Here is a 12,393-nt window from a genome sequence, read left to right as displayed (position 1 = left end):
ACCAGCAAAACCAGACACCTGATGTTTGTTCCCCCCCCACCCCAGCAAGGGAAGCTGGCTCGTGGCACCGCAGGCAGCAAGAAGTCCATCCCTCTTCTGGGATCTCACAGCAGGACAGCAAGCCTCACCGCAGGGAAGATGCTGCAACAGGGGAACAAGGATTCTGTCTCTCACCACTGGGCTGACTCCTGAGCAGGACAAAGTCCTTCTAGACGAGCCCTTGTGCTGAGGCACAGGCTTTGGCCTCAATTTACTTCTCTACAAGGAGAGAGTAATTTTGTATTTGAATCACTTATTTGCTGGTAGAACTGCTTGAAATGAGAAACATTTGTGTATTGCCTTACTTTTAGACCACTGGGTAAACATTGGGTAAATAATATTTGTGTTACACAGGTAATAGCAAGCATCTTCAGTATTTTTTTAAAAAGCACAGTATTTTCTATGTCCTGAAGAGATCTGTTGCCTTTTGGTCTCTTCTGTGCCCTTTAAACAGTAAGATGAATAGATTTGTTTTCTACTGGACCTCAAAGAGTAGGTATCTCACTAAACATGAAAAAATCTGAAGCAGCATAGCACTTGCTTGATTTTTTTTTTTTTTTTTAAAGCATGGGAATAGTGCCTTTGTGTTAAAGTGCTTTGCTGAAATCAGGACATAACTTATGAATACTGAACCTCTCTCTCTCTCTCTCACTGCATTCCTCTCACTATCAGCAACAGCCATTCAAAACTACAGGTTGTACTTTCCTACCTGTGCCGGTAGGATGGTAACTTCAAACAGCTCGAGTTCAACAGAACCTCTGATGCAAAACTTTAAATATACTAAGGTTAAATATTTTTAACATATATTTAATGAATTTCTAGTGTACCCTGCAGTTACAGCTTTGGCTTGAAGGCACAAATATTAAGGCACAATAAATGCAAATAATGTATACATTTCAATGTGTTGTGTTGAAGATAACTTTGTACTACATGGTATTTAGGTATAATGACATGTCATTCAAACGTTTCCTCAAGTTATTTTAATACCTTTTTTCTTTGATAACCTGGATAAAAAAAGGAATGTATGTTAAATTATTTAAATATTTCTTCAGTGCAAATGTGGTAATTTTCTTCTAAAGTATAGAAGACTGAGACTGATTTTTCAGCATTCGGATTTTAGCAAAATAAACTAATATTTACATTCATCTTGAACAGCATTATTTGAATTATTTATCAAAAAAATAAGTATATAGTACTTTTTGCTATCAAAAAGTATTTTTGGCTTGTTCAATTCTTCTTCCTACCAACCTGCATAGCTACTTATGACAGGTAGCAAGACAGTTGCATTAGACAACTAAGTTGTACACTACCGAATCTGCTGCTTAGATGTAATCGGCATGCTAAAGTGACACTGAAAAAAATTTGGTTTTGCTTGCTCTCAAAATATTTCCAAAAGAGAAAAAGGACACACTCAAATTTTTTGAATAAGCTCCAAATATGCAACCTAGACCTGTTAGGTGTCCTGCACCTGTTTAAATAAAAGAGATCTCTACCACATAACTTTCAAATAAAAACTGAGTCTGCTTAATTTCCTTAGCAACACAAACATAATTAGTTGGAAAGGAAAACATATTGCACTGAAATTAAAGAAAGAGGGACAGTAAAAATTTTCTTCTCAGTATTAAATAGGAAGGCTGTCCAGTGCAAAGAATCGCCCCCTCCCTTTCCTCTTCCGTTGACACTTGCAAACATTATCACTGAGTTTAGATGATCTCAGGTTTACATTCTATGGAAAACAGTTAAGGTTATTAGGAATCACAGTGCAGTTTCTGTTATGCATAATCCTGAGGAAGGATCCAAGGAGGAGTCTGTGGCAAGTTGACCGTTCTGAACAACTTCTGGGTAATTCCTACTGAAGTACACCTAGGAAAAATACCAGATTCTGTGAGTAATTATGCATCAAACACATTTAGTTTCAAATAAAATGTCTGGAGATAAATACAGCAGAGATAAATACGTGTCTCTAAGGAATCCCAACAGGAACTTCAGGTTAGTGGCATTCAGTAACTGTGTGTCACTGAAAAATTAGTAAAATTACTATATGATCTTACATTATAACAAAGCGTGAGAAAAATCCCACACAACCTGTAGATCCACTCAAATTCTGGTAATTCAGATAAATAGATATGTTTTATCACTTTACATTAAACTGATAAGTAAAATCATTTTACTAGCTCAAAACATGGAGATAAATTGAAAACAGGATGACAAAGAAGCTGTGAAATCTTGTGTCTGCACAAGGGTTTCTCATTTTCACACATAAAACGAACACAATGGATTTGGATGTTAATATCAGGTTGTAATCCCTATATTTTACAAACTATGATTGACAACCATTGAAACTTCGAGGTATATGTATGAAATGTCCCAGCGTTTAATTTGTGCTGCAGAGCAGTTATAGGGCCTATAGAAATGTGATCTCTGGATAGCGAACCACAATAATGAAAGAAGAAGCAAAAGCTTTAACAATGACTCAACCAAGCAACTTCTCTAAAATGTAAGATGATACCAAATAATAGGACAGTTCTTTGCCAAGCCTTTGAGTTCCTGAATTCTACCAATTTCTAGCTCAACTAGAAGAGATACAGGTTTCCTGATAAATGTATAATCAGAACATAAAGGAAATGAAATGCTGTCAAGTTTCACTGTTCCACAATCATCAGTTTTTAGTAGCTGTATCATATCTCTGTTCCTTGACAGATGCGCATAACAAAATGAAATAATGTAAAGACTTGTGTGCTCTTATCTAAAAATGTGTTTGGGTGAAAAAGGACTTCAAATGTAATTTTTTTCAAAGAAGAATGTGAAAAGTTTTGTTTGAGTCTTTAAAAACAGAAAATACACTATCTTTCTGAAGCTGACATGTGTCACGAGTTAGGTCTCATAGTCAGACTGCTTTGACTATGGTTTAGGAAACATTTCTCCAATTTATATTTGAGAGTGTTGTCAACAAAGTTCAGTTTGTTTGATAATAATGTCCTTTTCATATATATGAATACATGTATAAGACACGCGGGATAAAAAAAGAACCAGTCATTCTATAAAAACATTCCTCTAAGTACCACTGTCGTCTTTTGCGCACATACGCTAACGCAGGATATATGCACCGTTACAAGTTTCTAAGACTATTAAGGTCTGATTTGAATCAACAAAAGAATTGGAAGTCCTGTTAAGAGGCATTCCTCAGTAACCAGCCACGATCGGATGCAACAGAGGAAAGTTAATCAGGTGCCTGCCTGCACACACACTGCAGAGACGGCAGCCCCAGTTGCGTATTCCCATCCCGTTCCTGGTTTAAACCATAAAACTTTGGCATAATTTTAATGCAGCTTCTGAATGTGATTTTTTTTTTTTTAAAGTTAATAGAAAACCTTGGCACATTACTACAGACATAATGAAATGGCAGCTGCTTTTCGACTGTCTCATTGCAATTCTTCCCCTGAGCCCAGTCCCTCAAGATATTAAATGCTCAAGTCTTTATACAAGTTTCTTCCACTGCCAACAGAGCTGCAACCTTTTTAAAAGTAATCACTGAGGTGAGATAACACCTAGTATTTTAATATTTACACATCTGTCATAGCTTTAAAATAAAATCACCTTTATTCTTCCCTCAAAATACTCAAAAACTGATTGACAGAAAACCAGCCCTATCCTGATGCCACCAAAGCCTGCAGAAAAGCCTCTCTCAATGCTGCCAAGAGCATGGAGAACACACCGACTTTTGTTTATCTGAATAACTGAGCACTTTTTTTTCCTTTTTAACTGCTTGATGACTATTTCTCACTTTCCCATAGGATTTTCTCCTAATAGCTTCTTGTAAACTGAGCACAGATAAAAACACGGTCTCACGATGCCAAGCACAACTCTATTCCAGTCAGGCTCACAGGCTAGTTAATATATACTCAGCGGTCTCCAATTTGAGCTGTGCCTGCGTTGTTTTCTTTGACATGTGCACAAAAAACGGGGATACTAAGCGACCAAGAGAGACATACAAATAGCCGCGTGGGATCAATTCGGAAGCCTGAGCTAAGGTTCCAGCAATAGCTCGATCTCACAATGCTTAGCTAAGATGCCCACGAGATTTTTTTGAAAATTAGGTTTCTTCAAAGATGTCCAAGTTAGTCTTCCAATTCAAGGTGTGTAGTCCCTCTTCATCTGCACTTAAAGGATATATGCAGAATCCATACTGTTCCAGAAAATGCATTTGAAGTCTCACCTTACTGAAAGAAGCTCTCGGTACAAGTTTGTTCTGTGCAAGATTCAGGTCCAAAATGCAATAAATCAAATAATCATTGCCAAAGCATGGCCACATTCCAAACCATTTTACTTAGCAACCCACTGTAACGCCTTTTGAAAAGTATGTATATATGCCATATTACCATTTCTTTTTACGTGCAGCATGCTGTTTTTCAACAACAGAAAAGAAGCTGTTCTTCATAAAAACTGTTCTTAGTAACCACAGTAGGAATGTATGAGACCAACAGCAATACATGCAACAGACTGACTAGTGTAAAAAGAAAAGCCATTGGAATCAGCTCTTCTGACTAAGCAACTTCTCTGAAAGTATGCATGAAGCACAAGGGACAGCAATTACAAAAACCTTGAATGAACGTCCAAGTGCTTCAAACAGAAAGAACTGTAACTGTGCTTCTGGGTAGCTGCTGACTGGAGATATAGTCTTTTGATTCCCATATTTTTGGGCTGAGTGTGGATAAGCACCATGCTTTGCATTCTTGGCAGATGCTAAAGCTTGTATCTGCCTTCTAGCCTGGGAGTTAGCAAACTTTTTCATCAAACCACATTTCAGCAGAGACTGGTTCCTGGATCTTTTCCCTTCCTGTACAAAATCACATAACATTGATGTGGTAACTGCAGATGACTATATGGGCAAGTAACATCAGGCAATTATTTTGTGATATTTTGAATTATCTTTGAATGCAATTGTGCAACTGGGGAGGGCTGCAGGGAAGGAAGTAGAGACAGCATGACATGGCTAAATCTCTACAGATGACAGCTGGACAGCCTCACCTCTTGCCATTCCAAGGATCAAGCCTTAGGAAGCTAGCCTTCACTTTACAGACAAACACTGGTCATATGAATTTGAAGCTATCCTTTTAAACACCATTTATATAACCTCCAGATTGTCATACACGTACCATAAAAAACACGGCTAACCTAATCCTTTCTAGTAACAACGTATAAGAAGCTACATTGCAGCAATGGAGAAGGACAGCAGGACTCATTACATAGTTGTTAAGGACAAAGCTGTTTCTTCAGTTCTGCAATTAGTGCCACACATGAATTTATAGTGTATGCTCTTAGCTACAAAGCTTCACTTGAAAAACTCTTAAAAAAAATATTTCAGTAGCTCTAAAAGAATTCTAAGAATTTGAACAGACACAGAAATCTCTTCCCTAATCTTCAAGAAGTCCAGTAAAATAGCCTCCAGACATGAGCATGCAGCCTCCATGACAGCCCAATTTTTCATGTTTTCCAACTTGCTGGAAATGCATCTATTTTCACTAGGAAATAGCCAGACATCTGCCATTTTGTTTCCTGTCTTTATGTGTTGCTTCCCATCTGTTGGTCTTCTGTTTCCCCAGGAAACAGTTTGGAGTTTGTGTTCCCCTAGCTCTGCTCCACACATCCAGCAACTTGAGGAGAGGAAAGCATAAAGGCTAGAGATAAGACCTTTGCCTTTTGTCTTGGAAAGGCTCTCTTAGGTCGCTACATGCCTAATATCATTGCCTTACTTGCATGCTGAAAGTAAAGTTACATGACTATGAAGCAAGTTGCTGCCAAACTGAGCACTGCCAGTCTCAAGTGAAGCACTGCTGAAACTTCATTGGCACTGAGAGAAATAAAACCTTGTTCTGGACATCCTGTGTGGTAAATTATCAAGAAAAACTAAGTCAAGCCAATAGCTAGTCAAAATGAGTTCCTCAATCACAGGTCAATTTTTTATCTTCTTATCTCTGCTTCAGCTTTCCATCTGAAAAGTGGCGATGATATAGCCTCACCTCAGAGGCATATTATGAAAATTAATCCACTGATGTTTCTTAAACACTTTGCTTGCCAGAGAAATACTCACAATTACATTAATAATTCTGTACTCAGAGTAGGATTTGAACAGTAAGTAGTAAATCAGGCACATAGCCTTGTAGGGAGCAAGGAGGCAACAAAACATTCAACAGCTGTTTCTTAATTGAGCCCTGCTCATCCTATGTGCAGAACAGAGCAAGGGTACAAGAACGAAGGAAGAGAAAGCATAAAGATAAGAATGTGATCACACCGCCAGAGACCATGATATAATGCACAGGCACTGAACTTCAAACTAAAATTGGATGTGCCCTTTTCAAAATATAAAAATAACAGATAAATGCTGGACTCTGCAGCCCTAACAGTTTTTACAGCAAGTTTTTCTCAGATCAATGTCCAGCACAGGTGAGTATGTCATCTATTATTTACACTTACCGTTTTGTGTACATACAGAAGGATGCAAGAAATCCAAACAGTCTTTCAACTCAGGGTATATAAATACGCTTATCATTTGAAAGTCTGTATATATCCCACTGAAAAAAGCACTGAAAATGATGGCTTTGCCTTGCAAAGCCGACAGATTCTTTAGTGGAAGGCTTACTATAACACTGAATATGTTAACTTGAGGTAAACAAACTGCAAAGACAAACTTAATTATCCCTTCTTCTAAAATTACCCGTTTTGCTGTTTCAATCAGAGAAGCTGCTTCAGTCTTGCCCACTTGTTGCACCATTTTGTAAAACAAGCCATCTTGTTCTTGCAGCAAAATGTAAGGTTCACCATATTCTTTCAGTCTTCCTGCATCTAAAACCTGTTAAATCAGCAGAAACCAACTTATTAACATAATAAATTAAAAACCAAATGTTAGAGACTACAAGCAAGGGGGGAACGTATGCACTTTAAGTGCTAAGATGAATTTTGTATCCTGAAAATGAAATATGTCCTCTTCAACCTAGCATAGCACTTTTTCAGTTTATAGACCCGTTGTACAATTTTAGAGTGCTCTACAGCCATTCCACCTATAGGAATCCAATGCAAAGTTATACAGAATATGGAAATACAATGTTTGCAAAGCCAACAAAGCAGATCATAAGATTTATTGTGTAAGAAAGAAACAAAGAGACCTAAAATGGGCTCTGAAGTAAACAGCTGTGGGTAAAAACCACACAATAACCGCCAAGACGGTTAAGGGAGAATAAGTAGGTCTTTTCTATTAGAAGAGGTGAATATGTAATTAAAGAAAATGAGGGTGTTGCTGAAAAGATAAACAATTTCTTGCATGAGTTTTTGCCAACTACGTATTAGAAAGATACTTACCCTGAACCTATTCTTTCTACATAAAAAAAGATGAGATGCCACCAGGGACATAGGAACCCAAAAGAGAGGAAGGGAGAAAGAAAAAACAACAGAGAAATTAAGAAGGCATTAAGTCAGTAAGCCACAGAGGATATATAGAGTCAAAAATATCAGAAGAAATTAAGAATAAGCTGATTGAACCTCTAAGAAAATATTCTCATACTAGTGACTCTATTTAAGGACTGCATGGTAGCAAATATTGCACTTACATTTTGAAAAGCCTTATGGGATTCATTCAGAGAACTTTTAGACTAGCATATATATTTCGAGATAAGACAGCAATTTAGTTAAAACAATCTTTAAAACACAAGTAGAAGACACACAGATCACAAGTAGAATTTGTTCTCCACAGTTTTAGCAAAAGTAAATTGTACCTCACAAATCTGACACAATTCTTAATGCACCAGAAGAAAACTAAAGGAGAAACGGTTTATATAGATTTCCAGAAAGGTATCGGGTGTAACTAAATAGTGGTGCTACAAGGGGCAAAAATTTTTCAAGAACCTGGACAGAAAACAGAGATTAGAAATAAACAGTGCATTTTTCTTTGTGGAAAGCTGAACACGTGGGAACTGCTGGGAACCACATGGTTTGGCATATGCGGTAGCTATGTATGTGTTAGTCATCAGTAAAAGGAGTTATCAGAAGAGTGACAAACCTGCAAATGACACAAAAATGTGCAGGTAAGTCTAGACCAGAGGAGATTCAGATACACCTAACTAACCTAGGAGAATGAGAAACACAATAGCAGGGAAAAGTCAATATTGACAAATGCAACGCACTCAAATACTTAACTGGCTTATAAATTAATGGTATTGACTCAAGAAAGAGATTTGGCTATCAGTCTACAAGTTCAGTACTTTAGTCCATGTGTAGGAGCAGTAAAGTTAAAAAAAGAAAAAAAGGAAAGAGAAAGAATTTATGTGAGAAAACAAAGTAATTCAGAAAATATTTTTGTTCTTATATAAATAAAAAACTGAATACACATGGCATACTATTGAAAAAGATATTGCCACAACAGAGGAACTTCAAGGACTCATAACCCAAGCCATAATTGTGGTGTAGGGGGGGGGGGAAGGAGAAGATCTAAAAAACTGGAGCTGTTGATTTCAGGAAAGAAATGAATAAAAGGTATTATGAGGACACTTCCAAAATAACAAAAATAGTTTGCAAACTTCTGTTTGAAAGAAGAAACTCGAATAAGCTTGGAGACAAATTCAAAGTCCTGCGAGGAAACTTTCAAGCGTTCACTTCGCCTGTGAAACTCCTTAAAGCAAAACATCCCGATGGCCAAGAGCTCGGCAGATCTCCAAGCGTCCTGGACCCCCGTTAATGACAAAACCTGCAGTGAAGTAGGACAGCTGAGCTGATCCCTTTGCCTGCACTGGCGTGAAAATTACACGCTGCTGAGATCGCTATCGACTTGTTTGACACCAGGGACCCGGCACCAGGGGAAAGGCGCCAACTCCTTTGCTTCCGGTTCAATTAAGTACATGGCATCTGAATGGAAAATAACTCAGCCAACAACAGCAGCATAATTACATCTAATTTTACAAATTGTATGCACAGAAACCTATAAGGAGTTATTGCTATTTTCAAAAGCTTGTATCTTAGAGCACCCAGCTTATAATATGATTTTCCTTTGCAAGTTATTTACAATACTGTTTGGCATACAGCTGAAGAAAGTGCTCATGGAAAAATTTTAAAATATTAGTAGTCTTGCATAGCACAATATATAGTCATTCAATATACAATAGATGCAGTGTTTCACTTGCAAAGGTATACTTGCACACACGTCGTTTTTTCAGTGTACTTAGTCCTATCCCATGTAATCTGAATATTTAAGGATTAATTAAAAACAGAATTTTAATCGCAATCTTTTATATACTACAGTATGTCACAGTTAAGGAAGCTTCTTTAAAAATGCAATAAATTATCATATACAGTTCAACATAATAATTAAATTGGGGTGCCACAGCATAGGGCATCTCTAGTGCCTTGAATAAGTAGGTTTTTTTCAGCGTAGCACTAGATTATGTAACCAGTCCTTAAGAAAGAAAACAAAAAGCATCTTCATTAAATGTCTCTCACAAGTAAAGAACTACAATAGAAAAGTAGAGGGTTTCTTAAAATTTATATCACTGCGGTATTCAAATTTTAACATTAATTTTGCAAATATCTGAAACAACCATAAAGACAGACAATCTTTCTCCTCCAGAGAACCTGGGAGGGAAAAAAGAAAAATGTATTCTTCCTTGACAAGTTTTAAACAGCCAAGTCCAGAAGATGAACAGATAGAGCGAGCGATGTGTGTCTAGAAAAATTCCATTCACATTTTAATCAAATTATTAACCTATTCATATCCTTTCTTGGGGAATAAAAACAAACTTGTTATGAAAATAGACAGAACAAGCCTAGGGAAAACAAGCCATGTTACTTTTTTTAAAAATCTGAAATGAAAAATAAAGAATGAAACTGAACAGACAATATCATTCTTACAAGTCAGGAATACTCTATAAACCCTATTCACCAAGGAGAAACACTGTTTCTACTAACTGCTGTCATCTACGAGACAGTGGAGAAAATTTAAGCGGATTTACTTGGTAGTTACACATTTATGTATTTATATATTTATTAAAAAGTGCTTAGACAAAGAGATAGGTACTCTTCTTTGAAGAAGTATGTGCTGATAAGATTTAAATAAATAAATAGGTACTTTGCATACTCTTACTCACTGACTCCAAGCCAAATTTAAATCATTAGGACTTCAAAAAGCCAGCTAATCATTCAGGAAAGGTGGAATCTGGTGTTTACCAGCCACATATTTTCTGATAACCTTGCATGCAACGCTTATCACTGCACAAGACGACCGAATCGAACCCAGATGTGTTCCAAGGCAGTTGTACCAGTGGAACTTGACACAGAAAAGCCAGAGAAGCTTGATAGCTGGCGAAATCAGATCAGCAGGGTGATTATGGAGGATGCACGCAGGAGCACGGGACTCTGAATCAGACTGGGATTTCATTATAGACTTTAATGCAGAGGGGGATTTTGGACAAATCATTCAACTTTTCAGCTCCTTGGCGTGACTCTCGGTAAAATACACCAAATGAAGACTCAGAATCATTCTGTGGGAGTTAACTGCCTGTGAAATACTTAGACAGCCCAGAGTAAAATAAAAACAAACACAAAAAAGCTATATAAACCCAAAGCAGTCATACGTAAACCAGGGCCTGATTCTCCACTGCCTTGCACTGGCAGCTTCTTTTACCTCACCTGCACTGTTCTTGCCTTTGTAGTCACATCCTTTTGACTTCAACAGGATTTTCTCAAGTAGAAGAGTAACTCCAACAGTACAAAATTTACAAAATTGGCTGCTGGTGATCACGCAAAAGAAAGCACACAGGAAAATTCTTATTCAATGGAATTTGATCACGTCCTTGTGTAAGGTGCAACTGCTCTTTACTTATAGCTATCCAAATTACCCTTACTCAAGCAGCACTATTCAGACATCTTAAGTTCAAACAGGGCTCAAATGCTGTATTCTTCTTGAGGAAAATCCTCTCATGCCACCTAATTCTACTCCAGCTCCTGATTCATCCTGGTTGAATAGTCTGGGGCAGTGACTGCTCATCCCAGCTGTGATTTTTTCAGAAGGATAAGAACCATGTTGGGTAGAAGGCAACGTAGTTTTGAACGGCACTTTGACACAGGGGCACAGAATAACACAGAAAGAGTGAGATTAAAAACATGGCAGGGAAGGACAGAGAAATAGAAAAGAAATATTTGAATCTGGCTGACCTGCAAAGGCAAACATGAAAACAGAGTATTAGCCATTTAAATGTGTTGTTTATGTTAACTCTAGCTAGCACAGAAGGACTATTTGCCTATGCCACAAAAATGTTGCTGAACTAAATTTGTGTAAGATTTGGCAACTACAAAGTAGTTGTCCATTTTGCCTCACCTGTATCCTACCAGGGTATCTACCTCCACTTTGCACAGGTCCCATCAAAAAACCCCCAAACTTTGCAGTATTTCCATTCCATAGCCTCATAGTTTAATGTATTAACCATGACAAAAAAGCAGGGGAGGGAAGACAAAAAGGAAAACATAAAATGGTGAAAAAGAAATCAGAGGTTTCTGATTTCGAGAAACGAGACAATGAATGACGAGGATACTATATCACGATGGTCCAGTTTCCAGCAGAGACCTAGGCAGCAGAACCAGGACAGCACCTTTTCTCCCTGATGATTCCTGCAACTAATCTGTATTGTTCTGTTGCACAGGACTTTGGAAAAGCAAACATTCATTTTGTGAGTGAATTTAAGATCTTCTTTGTGGATTAATATAAGCAAAAGTAGTGTCATTAGCCACAGAAGGAGAAAGAACATGGACCCTTAAAAACGCTGTAACAAATACCATGTACTTATGGCTATCCATAGACACAAAAAAGAAAGTTCTAAATCCTGCATTTTCTAACTTTCAGCAACAAAAGCAGACAAACCAAGAGAACAATAGTTATAAAACATTCTGAGAAAAAAACAGTCCAAGGTTGGAAGTGTTCAGCAACAGAGGGGGGGGCATGGGAATTTCTTTCAATTATTGAGGAATGACTAGTATTCCTATTCACGTTCATCTTCACCATAAAGCCAGAGGGAAAATGGGACATTTAAAAGTTGATCATAAATGTTTTTATTTCCTATTCAAAAGGAAAATAATTCAAGCAAATTATCTCCTAGGGAATACATCTGATTTAATTTAGACTTGGAGAAGACATCACCAAACAACAAAATTATTATTAAAGTTCAAAACTCTGCTAGGAGTACAACTTTGAACAATGTTTTCCTCAGAGAGCATACATCAAGATGATCTTCAATAAAGTCCTGGGAAGAGGACAATATTCAGGAGATGCTTCTGGTTACATTATATTATAAGAAATATATTTACCCAAGACAATAC

The 12,393-nt window shown here is 37.3% G+C and overlaps 1 protein-coding gene across 1 annotated transcript in view; it reads right to left on the bottom strand.

Moving 5' to 3' along the window:
* Positions 1 to 613: 613 nt before the first annotated feature.
* Positions 614 to 12,393, bottom strand: part of ABCC4 (ATP-binding cassette, sub-family C (CFTR/MRP), member 4) — a 142,558-nt gene continuing 130,778 nt past the window's right edge. Inside the window, 2 exon segments of the mRNA XM_009325566.1 lie at positions 614 to 1,902; positions 6,755 to 6,889. Of these exon segments, the coding sequence (XP_009323841.1) occupies positions 1,795 to 1,902; positions 6,755 to 6,889 (243 nt within the window). The 3' untranslated portion in view covers positions 614 to 1,794.

The sequence above is a fragment of the Pygoscelis adeliae genome, unplaced genomic scaffold (assembly GCF_000699105.1).
Source record: "Pygoscelis adeliae isolate BGI_AS28 unplaced genomic scaffold, ASM69910v1 Scaffold56, whole genome shotgun sequence".
Lineage (NCBI taxonomy): Eukaryota > Metazoa > Chordata > Aves > Sphenisciformes > Spheniscidae > Pygoscelis > Pygoscelis adeliae.
The sequence above is the reverse complement of the archived record's forward strand: the minus strand, read 5'-3'. Positions and strand labels throughout refer to the sequence as shown.